The 20,275-nt window shown below is 42.9% G+C and overlaps 1 protein-coding gene across 1 annotated transcript in view; it reads left to right on the top strand.

Moving 5' to 3' along the window:
- TRMT11 (tRNA methyltransferase 11 homolog) overlaps window positions 1-20,275 on the top strand; it is a 206,884-nt gene that overhangs the window by 75,423 nt on the left and 111,186 nt on the right. The window contains exon 11 of the mRNA XM_053710715.1: window positions 7,958-8,089. Within this exon, the coding sequence (XP_053566690.1) occupies window positions 7,958-8,089 (132 nt within the window). The remainder of the gene's footprint in view (window positions 1-7,957; window positions 8,090-20,275) is intronic.

Raw genomic sequence — 20,275 nt, 5'->3', positions numbered from 1 at the left:
AGCGGCGAAAAATTCTGGGTTTGCTATTGTGGCGCGCAGAGCGCTTTGGTTAAAATCTTGGTCAGCGGATGCGTCTTCCAAGAACAAATTGTTTGACATTCCTTTCAAGGGGAAAACACTGTTTGGCCCTGACTTGAAAGAGATTATCTCTGATATCACTGGGGGCAAGGGCCACGCCCTTCCTCAGAATAGGTCTTTCAAGGCCAAAAATAAACCTAATTTTCGTCCCTTTCGCAGAAACGGACCAGCCCCAAGTGCTACGTCCTCTAAGCAGGAGGGTAATACTTCTCTAGCCAATCCAGCCTGGAGACCAATGCAAGGCTGGAACAAAGGAAAGCAGGCTAAGAAACCTGCCACTGCTCCCAAGACAGCATGAGATGCGGGCCCCCGATCCGGGACCGGATTTGGTGGGGGGCAGACTCTCTCTCTTCACTCAGGCTTGGGCAAGAGATGTTCTGGATCCTTGGGCGCTAGAAATAGTCTCCCAAGGTTATCTTCTGGAAGTGATTCATCCTGTTCCATTAAAAGAACGAGGGATGGGGTTCTACTCCAATCTGTTCGTAGTTCCCAAAAAAGAGGGAACGTTCAGACCAATCTTAGATCTCAAGATCCTAAACAAGTTTCTCAAGGTTCCATCGTCCAAAATGGAAACCATTCGAACTATCCTTCCATCCAGGAAGGTCAATTCTTGACCACGGTGGATTTAAAGGATGCGTATCTACATATTCCTGTCCACAAGGAACATCATCGGTTCCTAAGGTTCGCATTCCTGGACAAGCATTACCAGTTCGTGGCGCTTCCTTTCGTATTAGCCACTGCTCCAAGGATTTTCACAAAGGTACTAGGGTCCCTTCTGGCGGTGCTAAGACCAAGGGGCATTGCTGTAGTACCTTACTTGGACGACATTCTGATTCAAGCGTCGTCCCTTCCTCAAGCAAAGGCTCACACGGACATAGTCCTGGCCTTTCTCAGATCTCACGGATGGAAAGTGAACGTGGAAAAGAGTTCTCTATCTCCGTCGACAAGAGTTCCCTTCTTGGGAACAATAATAGACTCCTTAGAAATGAGGATTTTTCTGACAGAGACCAGAAAAACAAAACTTCTAAACTCTTGTCGGATACTTCATTCCGTTCCTCTTCCTTCCATAGCGCAGTGCAGGGAAGTGATAGGTTTGATGGTAGCGGCAATGGACATAGTTCCTTTTGCGCGCATTCATCTAAGACCATTACAACTGTGTATGCTCAGTCAGTGGAATGGGGACTATACAGACTTGTCTCCGAAGATACAAGTAAATCAGAGGACCAGAGACTCACTCCGTTGGTGGCTGTCCCTGGACAACCTGTCACAAGGGGTGACCTCCCGCAGACCAGAGTGGGTCATTGTCACGACCGACGCCAGTCTGATGGGCTGGGGCGCGGTCTGGGGATCCCTGAAAGCTCAGGGTCTTTGGTCTCGGGAAGAATCTCTTCTACCGATAAATATTCTGGAACTGAGAGCGATATTCAATGCTCTCAAGGCTTGGCCTCAGCTAGCGAGGGCCAAGTTCATACGTTTTCAATCAGACAACATGACGACTGTTGCGTACATCAACCATCAGGGGGGAACAAGGAGTTCCCTGGCGATGGAAGAAGTGACCAAAATCATTCAATGGGCGGAGACTCGCTCCTGCCACCTGTCTGCAATCCACATCCCAGGAGTGGAAAATTGGGAAGCGGATTTTCTGAGTCGTCAGACATTGCATCCGGGGGAGTGGGAACTCCATCCGGAAATCTTTGCCCAAATCACTCAACTGTGGGGCATTCCAGACATGGATCTGATGGCCTCTCGTCAGAACTTCAAGGTTCCTTGCTACGGGTCCAGATCCAGGGATCCCAAGGCGACTCTAGTAGATGCACTAGTAGCACCTTGGACCTTCAAACTAGCTTATGTATTCCCGCCGTTTCCTCTCATCCCCAGGCTGGTAGCCAGGATCAATCAGGAGAGGGCGTCGGTGATCTTGATAGCTCCTGCGTGGCCACGCAGGACTTGGTATGCAGATCTGGTGAATATGTCATCGGCTCCACCATGGAAGCTACCTTTGAGACGAGACCTTCTTGTTCAAGGTCCGTTCGAACATCCGAATCTGGTCCCACTCCAGCTGATTGCTTGGAGATTGAACGCTTGATCTTATCAAAGCGAGGGTTCTCAGATTCTGTTATTGATACTCTTGTTCAGGCCAGAAAGCCTGTAACTAGAAAAATTTACCACAAAATATGGAAAAAATATATCTGTTGGTGTGAATCTAAAGGATTCCCTTGGGACAAGGTAAAGATTCCTAGGATTCTATCCTTTCTTCAAGAAGGATTGGAGAAAGGATTATCTGCAAGTTCCTTGAAGGGACAGATTTCTGCCTTGTCTGTGTTACTTCACAAAAAGCTGGCAGCTGTGCCAGATGTTCAAGCCTTTGTTCAGGCTCTGGTTAGAATCAAGCCTGTTTACAAACCTTTGACTCCTCCTTGGAGTCTCAACTTAGTTCTTTCAGTTCTTCAGGGGGTTCCGTTTGAACCCTTACATTCCGTTGATATTAAGTTATTATCTTGGAAAGTTTTGTTTTTGGTTGCAATTTCTTCTGCTAGAAGAGTTTCAGAATTATCTGCTCTGCAGTGTTCTCCTCCTTATCTGGTGTTCCATGCAGATAAGGTGGTTTTACGTACTAAACCTGGTTTTCTTCCAAAAGTTGTTTCTAACAAAAACATTAACCAGGAGATAGTCGTGCCTTCTTTGTGTCCGAAACCAGTTTCGAAGAAGGAACGTTTGTTGCACAATTTGGTTGTTGTTCGCGCTCTAAAATTCTATTTAGATGCTACAAAGGATTTTAGACAAACATCTTCCTTGTTTGTTGTTTATTCTGGTAAAAGGAGAGGTCAAAAAGCAACTTCTACCTCTCTCTCTTTTTCGATTAAAAGCATCATCAGATTGGCTTACGAGACTGCCGGACGGCAGCCTCCTGAAAGAATCACAGCTCATTCCACTAGGGCTGTGGCTTCCGCATGGGTCTTCAAGAACGAGGCTTCTGTTGATCAGATATGTAGGGCAGCGACTTGGTCTTCACTGCACACTTTTACCAAATTTTACAAGTTTGATACTTTTGCTTCTTCTGAGGCTATTTTTTGGGAGAAAGGTTTTGCAAGCCGTGGTGCCTTCCATTTAGGTGACCTGATTTGCTCCCTCCCTTCATCCGTGTCCTAAAGCTTTGGTATTGGTTCCCACAAGTAAGGATGACGCCGTGGACCGGACACACCTATGTTGGAGAAAACAGAATTTATGTTTACCTGATAAATTACTTTCTCCAACGGTGTGTCCGGTCCACGGCCCGCCCTGGTTTTTTAATCAGGTCTGATAATTTATTTTCTTTAACTACAGTCACCACTTTATCATATGGTTTCTCCTATGCAAATATTCCTCCTTAACGTCGGTCGAATGACTGGGGTAGGCGGAGCCTAGGAGGGATCATGTGACCAGCTTTGCTGGGCTCTTTGCCATTTCCTGTTGGGGAAGAGAATATCCCACAAGTAAGGATGACGCCGTGGACCGGACACACCGTTGGAGAAAGTAATTTATCAGGTAAACATAAATTCTGTTTTTCGTCCCTTTCGTAGAAACGGACCAGCCCAAAGTGCTACGTCCTCTAAGCAAGAGGGTAATACTTCCCAAGCCAAGCAATCTTGGAGACCAATGCAAGGCTGGAACAAGGGAAAGCAGGCCAAGAAACCTGCCACTGCTACCAAGACAGCATGAAATGTTGGCCCCCGATCCGGGACCGGATCTGGTGGGGGGCAGACTCTCTCTCTTCGCTCAGGCTTGGGCAAGAGATGTTCTGGATCCTTGGACACTAGAAATAGTCTCCCAAGGTTATCTTCTGGAATTCAAGGGGCTTCCCCCAAGGGGGAGGTTCCACAGGTCTCAGTTGTCTTCAGACCACATAAAAAGACAGGCATTCTTACATTGTGTAGAAGACCTGTTAAAAATGGGAGTGATTCATCCTGTTCCATTAGGAGAACAAGGGATGGGGTTCTACTCCAATCTGTTCATAGTTCCCAAAAAAGAGGGAACGTTCAGACCAATCTTAGATCTCAAGATCTTAAACAAGTTTCTCAAGGTTCCATCGTTCAAAATGGAAACCATTCGAACAATTCTTCCTTCCATCCAGGAAGGTCAATTCATGACCACGGTGGATTTAAAGGATGCGTATCTACATATTCCTATCCACAAGGAACATCATCGGTTCCTAAGGTTCGCATTCCTGGACAAACATTACCAGTTCGTGGCGCTTCCCTTCGGATTAGCCACTGCTCCAAGGATTTTCACAAAGGTACTAGGGTCCCTTCTAGCTGTGCTAAGACCAAGGGGCATTGCTGTAGTACCTTACTTGGACGACATTCTGATTCAAGCGTCGTCCCTTCCTCAAGCAAAGGCTCACACGGACATCGTCCTGGCCTTTCTCAGATCTCACGGATGGAAAGTGAACGTGGAAAAGAGTTCTCTATCTCCGTCAACAAGGGTTCCCTTCTTGGGAACAATAATAGACTCCTTAGAAATGAGGATTTTTCTGACAGAGGCCAGAAAAACAAAACTTCTAGACTCTTGTCGGATACTTCATTCCGTTCCTCTTCCTTCCATAGCGCAGTGCATGGAAGTGATAGGTTTGATGGTAGCGGCAATGGACATAGTTCCTTTTGCGCGCATTCATCTAAGACCATTACAACTGTGCATGCTCAGTCAGTGGAATGGGGACTATACAGACTTGTCTCCGAGGATACAAGTAAATCAGAGGACCAGAGACTCACTCCGTTGGTGGCTGTCCCTGGACAACCTGTCACAAGGGATGACCTTCCGCAGACCAGAGTGGGTCATTGTCACGACCGACGCCAGTCTGATGGGCTGGGGCGCGGTCTGGGGATCCCTGAAAGCTCAGGGTCTTTGGTCTCGGGAAGAATCTCTTCTACCGATAAATATTCTGGAACTGAGAGCGATATTCAATGCTCTCAAGGCTTGGCCTCAGCTAGCGAGGGCCAAGTTCATACGGTTTCAATCAGACAACATGACAACTGTTGCGTACATCAACCATCAGGGGGGAACAAGGAGTTCCCTGGCGATGGAAGAAGTGACCAAAATCATTCAATGGGCGGAGTCTCACTCCTGCCACCTATCTGCAATCCACATCCCAGGAGTGGAAAATTGGGAAGCGGATTTTCTGAGTCGTCAGACATTGCATCCGGGGGAGTGGGAACTCCATCCGGAAATCTTTGCCCAAATCACTCAACTGTGGGGCATTCCAGACATGGATCTGATGGCCTCTCGTCAGAACTTCAAAGTTCCTTGCTACGGGTCCAGATCCAGGGATCCCAAGGCGGCTCTAGTGGATGCACTAGTAGCACCTTGGACCTTCAAACTAGCTTATGTATTCCCGCCGTTTCCTCTCATCCCCAGGCTGGTAGCCAGGATCAATCAGGAGAGGGCGTCGGTGATCTTGATAGCTCCTGCGTGGCCACGCAGGACTTGGTATGCAGATCTGGTGAATATGTCATCGGCTCCACCATGGAAGCTACCTTTGAGACGAGACCTTCTTGTTCAAGGTCCGTTCGAACATCCGAATCTGGTCTCACTCCAGCTGACTGCTTGGAGATTGAACGCTTGATCCTATCGAAGCGAGGGTTCTCAGATTCTGTTATCGATACTCTTGTTCAGGCCAGAAAGCCTGTAACTAGAAAGATTTACCACAAAATTTGGAAAAAATATATCTGTTGGTGTGAATCTAAAGGATTCCCTTGGGACAAGGTTAAGATTCCTAAGATTCTATCCTTCCTTCAAGAAGGATTGGAAAAAGGATTATCTGCAAGTTCCCTGAAGGGACAGATTTCTGCCTTGTCTGTGTTACTTCACAAAAAGCTGGCAGCTGTGCCAGATGTTCAAGCCTTTGTTCAGGCTCTGGTTAGAATCAAGCCTGTTTACAAACCTTTGACTCCTCCTTGGAGTCTCAACTTAGTTCTTTCAGTTCTTCAGGGGGTTCCGTTTGAACCCTTACATTCCGTTGATATTAAGTTATTATCTTGGAAAGTTTTGTTTTTGGTTGCAATTTCTTCTGCTAGAAGAGTTTCAGAATTATCTGCTCTGCAGTGTTCTCCTCCTTATCTGGTGTTCCATGCAGATAAGGTAGTTTTACGTACTAAACCTGGTTTTCTTCCAAAAGTTGTTTCTAACAAAAACATTAACCAGGAGATTATCGTACCTTCTCTGTGTCCGAAACCAGTTTCAAAGAAGGAACGTTTGTTGCACAATTTGGATGTTGTTCGCGCTCTAAAATTCTATTTAGACGCTACAAAGAATTTTAGACAAACATCTTCCTTGTTTGTTGTTTATTCCGGTAAAAGGAGAGGTCAAAAAGCAACTTCTACCTCTCTCTCTTTTTGGATTAAAAGCATCATCAGATTGGCTTACGAGACTGCCGGACGGCAGCCTCCCGAAAGAATCACAGCTCATTCCACTAGGGCTGTGGCTTCCACATGGGCCTTCAAGAACGAGGCTTCTGTTGATCAGATATGTAGGGCAGCGACTTGGTCTTCACTGCACACTTTTACCAAATTTTACAAGTTTGATACTTTTGCTTCTTCTGAGGCTATTTTTGGGAGAAAGGTTTTGCAAGCCGTGGTGCCTTCCATCTAGGTGACCTGATTTGCTCCCTCCCATCATCCGTGTCCTAAAGCTTTGGTATTGGTTCCCACAAGTAAGGATGACGCCGTGGACCGGACACACCTATGTTGGAGAAAACAGAATTTATGTTTACCTGATAAATTACTTTCTCCAACGGTGTGTCCGGTCCACGGCCCGCCCTGGTTTTTTAATCAGGTCTGATAATTTATTTTCTTTAACTACAGTCACCACGGTATCATATGGTTTCTCCTATGCAAATATTCCTCCTTAACGTCGGTCGAATGACTGGGGTAGGCGGAGCCTAGGAGGGATCATGTGACCAGCTTTGCTGGGCTCTTTGCCATTTCCTGTTGGGGAAGAGAATATCCCACAAGTAAGGATGACGCCGTGGACCGGACACACCGTTGGAGAAAGTAATTTATCAGGTAAACATAAATTCTGTTATTTCTGTGTTAGTAAGTAATATAGTCTAATGTAAGATGTTTTGTTTAATTAAAGTGTCTGTAAATATACATTAAAATGCATATCTGCATTTAGGTATTAATAAAGCAAACTCATTTTAAACTTATGCAAAGAGAGAAGTGCTCTACCAGGAACGAACAGCTCGGCAGCTTGTTCTATGGTGAGTTACCACCTAGGAGCAGACTCTTTTAGCCCAGTTGTCTTTCTTCAAGTACATCAGTCTGATCCCTCCGATTAAGGTCAGTCCAGCCCAGAAGTACTAGGTAATTCCAAGGAACATGAGCTGTTGTTCATTCCTGGTAGAGCGCTTCTCTCTCTGTATGAAATTTTAAACTTGCATGTTATTTTTCCCTACCTGTAAAGCTCGCTCATTAGCTTTGCAGTCCAAACCATACATTGCGATCCATTTTTTACAATTGTGTCTGTGCTGTTTCGCACATACATATGAGGCAGACAGAGTAAAAGCAGGAGCCTTCAATACAAGCAGTGACACGATCGGTAGTCATGTGATTGGCTCAACCTCCCACTGCAGAAAAAAACAGTTTACTGCTGGAGGTGGCCGGCGGGGACATCCACAGGGCATTTTTCATTGCATTGTAATAATGGGAAACGTGTAAGATATACTTAGCATGGATCATTTGCAGATGCAATTTGGAAATCTATAATAAAAATTGTAGTGTTTAATATCCAGTTAACCCAATAAATGTGTTATTCTCAAAATGGGTATTAACCTGAGAATTGTGTTATAGCTCATTTTAGTACAGTATGAATGATGTGCAAACTAAATTCTTGCTCCCTTTTTCAGTCCTGAAAACCATGTTCCAGTCCAATTATCTTACGACCTTAGTGAAATTTTTACTGATCTGTTAAACTTTGCGGCGGAATTCCTGGTAATTGGAGGAAGAGTGGTGTACTGGCTACCAGTGTACAAACCTGAGTGAGTAATTAAAAAATGTACCTTGTGTCCAGAATTAACTTTTTTTTTTTTTGTAATTTCCATCCATTATAGTCTGTTAATCTCTCCTATTTTGTTGTCACATTTTTGACTGAGCACTCTTATTTAAACTACCTTTTTAGTTTCATAGATTGTGGTTAAAAACATATGTCTGTTGGGCTTTGTGGTAAATAGATTATATTTCACTAATGGTGCGGAACATCAGGAGTCAATAATATAGAGCGTACAGACTGTTAAAATAAGCATTTTCCCATAGCTTAATAATCATTTGGCTCATTAAGTAGCCAAATAAACATTAGAGATTAGTGAATCCCTCTCTCTCATGGTCTAGTGGTATATTTTTGATTGGGGCTCAAATAAAGATTATTTAAAGCGTAAGGGCCTTCTCACTTGCGTGTTTGGTCCGGGTCCCTCATAACAAACCAAAAAGGGAAGGGTGCTTTTTTGCACCCAGGGCTGTGCATGTTACAGGGTCATAGGATGTGTACCCGGTCCGGCCTGAGAGTGCTGACCCCACCCGTGTTTTTATATATATATATATATATATATATATATATATATATATATATATATATATATATATATATATATATTAGTTTCATTAATTAAAGAGACATGAAACCCCAATATATTCCTTCGTGACTCATGTAGAACATACAATTTTAAACAACTTACCAATTTTACTTCCATTATCCATTTTGTTTCATTCTCTTGGAATCCTTTATTGAAGGAGCAGCACTATTGGGAGCTAGCTGAACACATTGGCAAGCTAATGATAAGAGGCATATATATGCAGCTAGCACCCAACTCCTGAGCTTACCATAAAGGATACCAAAAGATCTAAGCAAATTAGATAATGGAAGTAAATTGGAAAGCTGTATAAAACAGTTTGCTTTATTAGGAATCATGAAGGAAAAATGTTGACTTTCTTGTCCCTAAATGTTTGACATGTTATAATGCATTCATTGTGAGTTTTATGTCCATTTAATGTTTATACTCAGATATAGATGCCCAGTAACTAATGACACTGTGGTCCCAATTCAGCCAGCGTCCCAGGTGCTGGATGTGTGTACACTAATGTAATATTTCCCATGTGAGGCATCTTTCTTACTACTGGGTGCAGAAATCAGAACTCACTTCCGTTACCTGTGTTACAGTTTGTATATTTGGTTAGTTACCTACTTGTGCTATAAAGCATGAATATATTGCATTTGTTTTTAAATTCTATGAACGAGCCCTGCTTATATTGTATTCCATTCCAGCCAAAATTGGAATCCACATGGATGCATTTCAGTTTTGAATAGAAGCAGTTTTGTAATCTACATGTATTAGCAAAAATGCTTCTAATAAAAGCTATAACTGTTTCAAATGTGTATTTCTCCAACATTGGTGTGTCCGGTCCACGGCGTCATCCATAACTTGTGGGAATATTCTCTTCCCCAACAGGAAATGGCAAAGAGCACAGCAAAAGCTGTCCATAGAGTCCCTCCTAGGCTCCGCCCACCCCAGTCATTCTCTTTGCCGCTGAACAAGCAGCATCTCCACGGAGATGGTGAAGAGTATGTGGTGTTTAGTTGTAGTTTTTTATTCTACTATCAAGAGTTTGTTATTTTAAAATAGTGCTGGTATGTACTATTTACTCTGAAACAGAAAAAGATGAAGAGTTCTGTTTGTGAGAGGAGTATGATTTTAGCAGCAGTAACTAAAATCGTTTGCTGTTTCCACATAGGACTGTTGAGATGAGATAACTTCAGTTGGGGGAAACAGTTGGCAGACTTTTCTGCTTAAGGTATGACTAGCCATATTTCTAACAAGACTGTGTAATGCTGGAAGGCTGTCATTTCCCCTCATGGGGACCGGTAAGCCATTTTCTTAGTCTCAAACAGAATAAAGGGCTTAATATGGGCTATAAAACTGGTAGACACTTTTATGGGCTAGATCGATTGCTTTATTTGGGCATTTTATACAGCTTGATGTTGAAATTCACACTTTATAAACTTTGGGGAACGTTTTTTTACGTCAGGCACTGCTTTAGACACCTTCCCAGTCAGAAGGGCCTTCTCTGTAGTAGGCAGAGCCTCATTTTCGCGCCATTACTGCGCAGTTACTTTTGAGAGCAGGACATGCAGCTGCATGTGTGTGGGTCTGAAAGTAGTTGAAAAGGTTCCTAGAAGGCTTCATTTGGTATCGTATACCCCCCTGGGTTTGGTAAAGTCGCAGCAAAGGCTGTAGCTGGGACTGTAGAGGGGTTAAAACTGTAAACGGCTCCGGTTTCGTCATTTTAAGGGTTAAAGGTCTGAAATTTGGGGTGCAATGCTTTGAATGCTTTAAGACACTGTGGTGAATTTGGTTAAATTTGAACAATTCCTTCATAGTTTTTCACATATTCAGTAATAAAGTGTGCCCTGTTTAAAATTTAAAGAGACAGTAACGGTTTTGTTTTAAAACGGTTTTTGTACTTTATTGACAAGTTTAAGCCTGTTTAACATGTCTGTGCCTTCAGATAAACTATGTTCTGTATGTATGGAAGCCAATGTGTCTCCCCCTTCAAAATTGTGTGATAATTGTGTCATAGCGTCCAAACAAAGTAAGGACAGTACTGCCACAGATAGTAAAGTTGCCCAAGATGATTCATCAGATGAAGGGAGTAGACATAGTTCTACATCATCTCCTTCTGTGTCTACACCAGTTTTGCCCACGCAGGAGACCCCTAGTACTTCTAGCGCGCCAATGCTTGTTACCATACAACAATTGACGGCAGTAATGGATAACTCCACAGCAAATATTTTATCCAAAATGCCTGCATTTCAGAGAAAGCGCGATTGCTCTGTTTTAAACACTGTAGAGCAGGAGGGCGCTGATAATAATTGCTCTGTCATACCCTCACACCAATCTGAAGTGGCCATGAGGGAGGTTTTGTCAGATGGGGAAATTTCTGATTCAGGTAGAATTTCTCAACAGGCAGAACCTGATGTTGTGACATTTAAATTTAAATTAGAGCATCTCCGCGCACTGCTTAAGGAGGTGCTATCTACTCTGGATGATTGTGACAACCTGGTCATTCCAGAAAAATTGTGCAAGATGGACAAGTTCCTAGAGGTTCCGGTGCACCCCGACGCTTTTCCTATACCCAAGCGGGTGGCGGACATAGTGAATAAGGAGTGGGAGAAGCCCGGCATACCTTTTGTCCCCCCTCCTATATTTAAGAAATTATTTCCTATGGTCGACCCCAGAAAGGACTTATGGCAGACAGTCCCTAAGGTTGAGGGGGCAGTTTCTACACTAGCCAAGCGCACTACTATTCCTATTGAGGATAATTGTGCTTTCAAAGATCCTATGGATAAAAAATTGGACGGTTTGCTTAAAAAGATTTTTGTACAGCAAGGTTACCTCCTGCAACCTATTTCGTGCATTATTCCTGTCACTACAGCAGCGTGGTTCTGGTTCGAGGAACTAGAAAAGTCGCTTAGTAGAGAGACTCCGTATGAGGAGGTTATGGACAGAATTCACGCACTTAAGTTAGCTAATTCATTTATTTTAGATGCCGCTTTGCAGTTAGCTAGATTAGCGGCGAAAAATTCAGGGTTTGCAATTGTGGCGCGCAGAGCGCTCTGGCTAAAGTCTTGGTCAGCGGATGTATCTTCCAAGACAAAATTGCTTAATATCCCTTTCAAGGGTAAAACCCTTTTTGGGCCAGAATTGAAAGAGATTATCTCAGACATCACTGGGGGTAAGGGCCATGCCCTCCCACAAGATAGGCCTTTCAAGGCCAAGAATAAATCTAATTTTCGTTCCTTTCGCAATTTCAGGAACGGACCGGCCTCCAACTCTGCAGCCTCTAGACAAGAGGGTAATGCTTCACAAACCAAACCAGTTTGGAAACCGATGCAAGGCTGGAAAAGGGTAAGCAGGCCAAGAAGCCTGCTGCTGCTACCAAAACAGCATGAAGGAGTAGCCCCCGATCCGGGACCGGATCTAGTAGGGGGCAGACTCTCTCTCTTCGCTCAGGCTTGGGCAAGAGATGTTCAGGATCCCTGGGCACTAGAAATAGTTTCTCAGGGTTATCTTCTGGAATTCAAGGAACTACCCCCAAGGAGAAGGTTCCACATGTCTCACTTATCTTCAAACCAAATAAAGAGACAGGCATTCTTACATTGTGTAGAAGACCTGTTAAAAATGGGAGTGATACACCCAGTTCCAACCGTGGAACAAGGAATGGGGTTTTACTCAAATCTGTTTGTAGTTCCCAAAAAAGAGGGAACTTTCAGACCAATTCTGGATTTAAAGATCCTAAACAAATTTCTCAGAGTGCCATTGTTCAAAATGGAAACGATTCGAACGATTTTACCTACAATCCAGGAGGGTCAATTTATGACTACCGTGGATCTAAAGGATGCGTATCTACATATTCCTATCCACAAAGATCATCATCATCAGTTCCTAAGGTTCGCCTTTCTGGACAAACATTACCAGTTTGTGGCTCTCCCATTCGGGCTAGCCACTGCTCCAAGGATTTTCACAAAGGTACTCGGGTCCCTTCTAGCGGTTCTAAGACCAAGGGGCATTGCAGTGGCACCTTACTTGGACGACATTCTGATACAAGCGTCGTCTCTTTCAAAGGCAAAGGCTCACACAGACATCGTTCTGGCCTTTCTCAGATCTCACGGATGGAAAGTGAACATAGAAAAAAGTTCCCTGTCTCCGTCGACAAGAGTTCCTTTCTTGGGGACAATAATAGATTCTTTAGAAATGAAGATTTTCCTGACAGATGTCAGAAAGTCGAAACTTCTAAACGCTTGTCAAGTTCTTCACTCTGTTCCACGACCTTCCATAGCTCAGTGCATGGAAGTAGTAGGGTTGATGGTTGCAGCAATGGACATAGTTCCTTTTGCGCGAATTCATCTAAGACCATTACAACTGTGCATGCTGAAACAGTGGAATGGGGACTATACAGACTTGTCTCCAGTGATTCAAGTAGATCAGAAGACCAGAGACTCACTCCGTTGGTGGCTAACCCAGGATCACCTGTCCCAGGGAATGAGCTTCCGCAGACCAGAGTGGGTCATCGTCACGACCGACGCCAGTCTAGTGGGCTGGGGCGCGGTCTGGGACTCCCTGAAAGCTCAGGGGCTATGGTCTCGGGAAGAGTCTCTTCTCCCGATAAACATTCTGGAACTGAGAGCGATATTCAATACTCTCAGGGCTTGGCCTCAACTAGCAAAGGCCAGATTCATAAGATTCCAATCAGACAACATGACGACTGTTGCTTACATCAACCATCAGGGGGGAACAAGGAGTTCCCTGGCGATGAGAGAAGTGACCAAAATCATAAAATGGGCGGAGGATCACTCCTGCCACCTATCTGCGATCCACATCCCAGGAGTGGAAAACTGGGAGGTGGATTATCTGAGTCGTCAGACATTCCATCCGGGGGAGTGGGAACTCCACCCGGAGATATTTGCCCAGTTGACTCAATTATGGGGCATTCCAGACATGGATCTGATGGCGTCTCGTCAGAACTTCAAGGTTCATTGCTACGGGTCCAGATCCAGGGATCCCAAGGCGACTCTAGTGGATGCATTAGTAGCGCCTTGGACCTTCAACCTAGCTTATGTGTTTCCACCGTTTCCTCTCATTCCCAGGCTGGTAGCCAGGATCATGCAGGAGAGGGCCTCGGTGATCTTGATAGCTCCTGCGTGGCCACGCAGGACTTGGTATGCAGACCTGGTGAATATGTCATCGGCTCCACCATGGAAGCTACCTTTGAGACAGGATCTTCTAGTACAAGGTCCATTCGAACATCCAAATCTAGTTTCCCTCCAGCTGACGGCTTGGAAATTGAACGCTTGATTTTATCTAAGCGTGGGTTTTCGGATTCTGTAATAGATACTCTGGTACAAGCCAGAAAACCTGTAACTAGAAAAATTTACCATAAAATATGGAAAAGATATATCTGTTGGTGTGAATCCAAGGGATTCTCATGGAGTAATATCAAAATTCCTAGGATCCTTTCCTTTCTCCAAGAAGGTTTGGATAAGGGATTATCAGCGGGTTCTCTAAATGGACAGATTTCTGCTTTATCTGTCTTGTTACACAAACGACTGGCAGCTGTGCCTGATGTTCAAGCTTTTGTTCAGGCTTTGGTCAGGATCAAGCCTGTTTACAGACCTTTGACTCCTCCCTGGAGTCTGAATTTAGTTCTTTCAGTTCTCCAAGGGGTTCCGTTTGAACCTCTACATTCCATAGATATCAAGATGTTATCTTGGAAAGTTCTGTTTTTGGTTGCTATTTCTTCTGCTAGAAGAGTTTCTGAGTTATCTGCTTTGCAGTGTAATCCACCCTATCTGGTGTTCCATTCAGATAAGGTTGTTTTGCGTACTAAACCTGGTTTCCTTCAAAAGGTTGTTTCCAACAAGAATATTAACCAGGAAATAGTTGTGCCTTCTTTGTGTCCGAATCCAGTTTCAAAGAAGGAACGTTTGTTACACAATTTAGATGTAGTTCGTGCTTTAAAGTTCTATTTAGAAGCAACAAAGGATTTCAGACAAACGTCTTCTCTGTTTGTCGTTTATTCTGGCAAGAGGAGAGGTCAAAAAGCTACTGCTACCTCTCTTTCCTTTTGGCTGAAAAGCATCATCCGATTGGCTTACGAGACTGCCGGACGGCAGCCTCCTGAACGCATCACAGCTCACTCTACTAGGGCTGTGGCTTCCACATGGGCCTTCAAGAACGAGGCTTCTGTTGATCAGATATGTAAGGCAGCGACTTGGTCTTCCCTGCACACTTTTGCCAAATTCTACAAATTTGATACTTTTGCTTCTTCGGAGGCTATTTTTGGGAGAAAGGTTTTGCAAGCCGTGGTGCCTTATGTTTAGGTAACCTGATTGGCTCCCTCCCTTCATCCGTGTCCTAAAGCTTTGGTATTGGTTCCCACAAGTTATGGATGACGCCGTGGACCGGACACACCAATGTTGGAGAAAACAGAATTTATGCTTACCTGATAAATTACTTTCTCCAACGGTGTGTCCGGTCCACGGCCCGCCCTGGTTTTTTAATCAGGTTTGATGAATTTCTTTCTTTAACTACAGTCACCACGGCACCTTATGGTTTCTCCTGTTTTTTCTCCTGTCGGTCGAATGACTGGGGTGGGCGGAGCCTAGGAGGGACTATATGGACAGCTTTTGCTGTGCTCTTTGCCATTTCCTGTTGGGGAAGAGAATATTCCCACAAGTTATGGATGACGCCGTGGACCGGACACACCGTTGGAGAAAGTAATTTATCAGGTAAGCATAAATTCTGTTTTTATTATGCACTGTGCACCAGCACTTTAAACACATCACTTGCTCGGAGAGCCTGAGGTGCTTGTACCCTCTAGTAATTATTATCATTTATTTGTATAGCGCCGCCAAATTTTGTAGCGCTGGGTACAATGATAGGGGTATACAATGACAAGGATTTGTGATAAAGTACAAAACATAACAAAACTAAACAAATCTAGTACAGGAGGAAGAGGGCCCTGCTCCGGAGAGCTCACAGTCTACAGGTTTAAGGTGCAGAGACATAAGGTTGGGGGTAGCTTGTCACATAGGTTGTATTTGCAGCAGTTCATGTATTAGTTTGGTTAGGATGAGAGATGCTGGAGGGATGGTAAGCCTCTCTGTATAGGTGGGTTTTCAAGGAGTGTCTGAAGCTATACAAGGTTGGAGTTTTATGAAGCGGGGTAGAGAGTTCCATAGGACAGGAGTAGCACGTGCAAAGTCTTGGAGACGGGAGTGGGACGTAGAGATAACAGGAGTGGAGAGACGTAGGTCAGAGGTTGATCGAAGAGGACAGGATGGGGAATATTTCACAATGAGAGAGGAAATATAGTTGGGAGTTAGACTGTTTAGTGCTTTGTAAGTTAGGGTTAATACTTTAAATTGTATTCTGGAGTGTATGGGGAGCCAGTGTAGAAACTGGAAGAGCGGAGCAGCTGATGTAGATCGGCGACTTAGGTGGATGAGTCTAGCAGAAGCATTCATAATAGATTGGAGGTAGGAGAGGCGGTGTTTTGGAAGGACATTTAGGAGTAGATTACAATAATCAATGTGTGACAAAATGAGGGAATGAATAAGTATTTTTGTAGTTTTTTGAGTAAGGAGGGGACGAATTCTGAAAATGTTGCGTAGGTGTGAACAGTAGGATTTGGTAAGCGCTTGTATATGTGGGTTTGAATGTGAGTTCTGAGTCAAGTGTGACCCCAAGACAGCGGACCTTGGGTGAGGTGTTGAGAATAGAGTCTCCAACCGTCAGAGAAATGTCAAGTGTCGGATGTCTCGAAGAGGGGGAATAAGAAACATCTCAGTTTTGGACAGATTGAGTTGGAGGTAGTGTGAAGACATCCAAGAGGAAATTGCAGAGAGGCAGTTGGAAATCTGGTTGAGTAAAGAGGGAGAGATATCAGGAGAGGAAAGATAGATTTGGGTATCATCAGCATATAAGTGGTACTGGAATCCAAAGGAGGCTATAAGTTTTCCAAGGGAGGATGTATAGAGAGAGAAAAGCAAGGGACCCAAGACAGAGACTTGCAGTACTCCAACTGAGAGAGGCATAGGATCACAAGATATGTTGTTAAAGGAAACTGAAAACGAGCGGTTTGAGAGATATGAGGCAAACAAGGAGAGGGCTGTGTATCGGATGCCAAATGAATGTAGTATTTTTAGGAGGAGAGGATGGTCAACTGTGTCAAAGGCAGCGGACAGGTCAAGAAGAATTAGTAAGGAGTAATGGCCTTTTGCTTTAGCTGATAACATTTGTTACTTTAGTAAGAGCGGTTTCTGTTGAGTGTTTAGGGCGGAAACCAGATTGTAGTGGATCAAGTAAGGAGTTAGTTGTGAGAATTGAGTTAGCCAATTATAGACCAGTCGTTCCAATAATAGTAATGACTCAATTTGTTAATTGCTCACATGATACAAGCCCCCTGGTGCTCAGAGTTGCTGCAGTATTTAAAATGCTGGTGCACTGAGAATTTCTAGCTATGCTTCACATGCAGAGAAGTGTGTAAACACTAAGGGGTCAATTTATTATAGTGCGAGCAGACATGATACGATGTAGCGTATCATGTCCGCCTCACATCGATAAATGCTGACAGCATAAGCTGTCGACATTTATCATTGCACCAACAGTTCTTGTGAACTGCTGGTGCAATACCGCCCCCTGCAGATTTGCTGCCAATTGGCCGCTAGCAGGGGGTGTCAATCAACTCTATCGTATTCAATCAGGTTGATTTCTGTCCACCACCTCAGAGCAGGCAGACAGGTTATGGAGCTGCTTCAGGTTATAGACCGCTGCTTCATAACTTCTGTTTCGCTCGCCGGAAACACGGGGCATCAAGCTCCGTACTGTGATAACTTTTACAAAATGCATTTTTGCTGATACATGTATATTGCAAATATGTTTCTATTCAACTATCTAATTCATATATGTGCATTTCAATTTTGACCGGACTGCCCCTTTAACATGTAATGTCTAATATGCAAAAAGCATATCATTAAAAGCTGATTCATTGTTTGGATAAATCATGGTAGCTAAAAATTCCTAACTGCTAATAGTATTCAGTGTACTTATTGTGTGATTTCTTGCTGCTAGCAATTAGGTTAAAACTAAATAGAAGCATTTAGCCCTTCTTTACCATTTATTTTGTTCTGTCAAGTTAAGGGGAAAATCTCTTTGATAAATTTGCACAAAGCATTATCCCATTACACCTGCTATTTTTTTTAAGTTAATAAAGTATCTTAAAAATGTGCCATTCCTTCCCCAAGGTGCTGATCCTTAATTTAGCACAGATCCTACATTAACATGGCAGAGGCTATTCATTATTTGCAGAAAGAGGAGTATGCATTGATGGTGAAAGACAGGAGGTGTTTTAACAAGAAGCAATAACCATCTCACTCTGAAAGATAACATCAAATTACACAGGAGATTATTTGTTCAATCTGGCATTTATATCATACTTGTGTCTGGATTTTTAGCATTCTTGTTGGTCCTGTGCACTCTTACATAGAAGCATGTGTGTGTATGTGCATTTCTCTTGAATGGGCATCAACTTTCTGCTAAAAGTTATTTTCTATATAGCAAGAAAATATTCTTTATATATAGCTGGAGCACTGTTTGTTTGGAGCAGCAGCAGAAGTTGCATTCCGGCTAACATGTGTCATGTATGTATGTTTTATTAGCATTCTCTCATGTGCTGTATAAAAGAGATACAAAAGAATAATGCTGTGTAATATTTCCATTTAAAGTTCTTCCCTTTTGGTCCAGCCACTTGTAAGGACCAGATAGTTAGGTTTCCTAAGTTACAAATGAAGACACTAAATGAAAAAAAAAAAAAACAACAACCCATACCCGACATGCAGTATTTTTCAAACAAAAGACAAAGAAGGGCATTATTAATAGGGAGACTAAATTTCAGGTACCAACTTTTATTGACTATTTATAATTAAAAAGGTAATTTAAAAAAGAATACATGGAAAAAAATCTTTACAGGCAGATATGTATGATAAGACAATCAATATCATACAGAGCAAAGGATGAATGACAGTCTAGCCTAAATTACAGCTGAATTAGACTAGAATACCTCTTTAACAAACCTGGCTACAGTCTGACTTAGTGCATTTGCTGACTTTATTTATTGAAGGCACATAATGGATAATAGTATGCTGAGGCTTTAAACTTTGAGATTGTCTCCAGGTGTGTGTATAGGGTGTAAAAAAACCCTAAAACAAACAAAAAAACAAACAAAAACAGGATCCTGCAATAGCTCTTTTAGTCTTTTTAAACTCTAGGATCAGCACCACGTGCCGTCTCTGAGCCTACAGCCTCAACATAGTATTGTGCAGCAGTTTAAAACAGCATTAAAAAAGGCTGCTATTGACTTTTTAATGTTCATTTAAAGGGACACTGAACCCAAAAAAAAATTTCTTAAAGGTTTCAGATAGAGCATGCCATTTTAAGCAACTTTCTAATTTACTCCTATTATCAATTTTTCTTCGTTCTCTTGCTATCTTTATTTAAAAGCAGGAATGTAAGTCTTAGCAGCCAGCCCATTTTAGGTTCAGCACCATGGATAGCGCTTGCTTATTGGAGGCTTACATTTACCCACCAATAAGCAAGCATAGCCCAGGTTCTCAACCAAAAATGGTCCGGCTCCTATGCATCACATTCCTGCTTTTTAAATAACGATAGCAAGAGAACAAATTTATAATAAGGGTAAATTAGAAAGTTGCTTAAAATTGCTCTATCTGAATCATGAAATAAATAACTTGGGTTTAGTGTCCCTTTTAAATACCAGATATTTCCCTATTGCAGTTTCTGGGATACCAGAAATTGGACTGTCAGGCTTTCCTTTTATTTCTTCTCAAGGCTTCTATTACTGAGCTTTTGGAAGCTAGTCCCAAAATGGTTGGGGTCATTTTGTTCTCTGGCTATATGTTCTAGCATTCCTTTGGAAGATAGATCTTCCTTTATAGTCCCTTTAGTTAGAATGTTTATTTCCTTCCTTGGGAGGTTTTATTTGCAAACAAGTTATATTTTAAATCCAGTGATATTTATTGCTTGATCTTTTATCGTGACAGTTTTCTTTTGATTCTGCCAGGGAGATTTTGTAAACCTCTTATGTTTAGATGTGCAAACGCTTCCTTTTTTTGTCTCTTATTAATGCTAGAGTATGTCTTTAGCTGTTGTTTCTAGAAGTGCATTATAATTAGAATCTCATCTGCTGTCATGATTTCTAATTCCCGACTGTTATCGTTTTCATTACAGAGAGGGTTTATTTGCTTCTGCTTTGGATTTCCATTATTTCTACAGTGACTCGGGTTAAGGAGCTTTTCTTCCTCCAGGACTATTAGTCCAAGGGTATATTTTAAGCTCAGATTTGTGTTTTTGTCCCTTTCTTCAGAACAGGGCTCAGAAATCTTTTTTCCTCCTAGTATCAGAGTTCTTATGGTTCCGTATGGAATTAATAAAGCTGGATTTGAGCACTTTATCCTCTGCTTGCAAAGCTTGATACCAGACCAATTTATTTGCTCTGGGTAATGCTGACAAGGTCAGTGCCCAGTTGAATTGGAACAGATTGGAACAGGCTTAAGCAGTTTAAGATCTTACCCCAGATCCAAGTTTGCCTGTAGGTGC

The sequence above is a fragment of the Bombina bombina genome, chromosome 4 (assembly GCF_027579735.1).
Source record: "Bombina bombina isolate aBomBom1 chromosome 4, aBomBom1.pri, whole genome shotgun sequence".
Classification (NCBI taxonomy): domain Eukaryota; kingdom Metazoa; phylum Chordata; class Amphibia; order Anura; family Bombinatoridae; genus Bombina; species Bombina bombina.
This window is presented reverse-complemented; position numbering and strand designations above follow the sequence as displayed.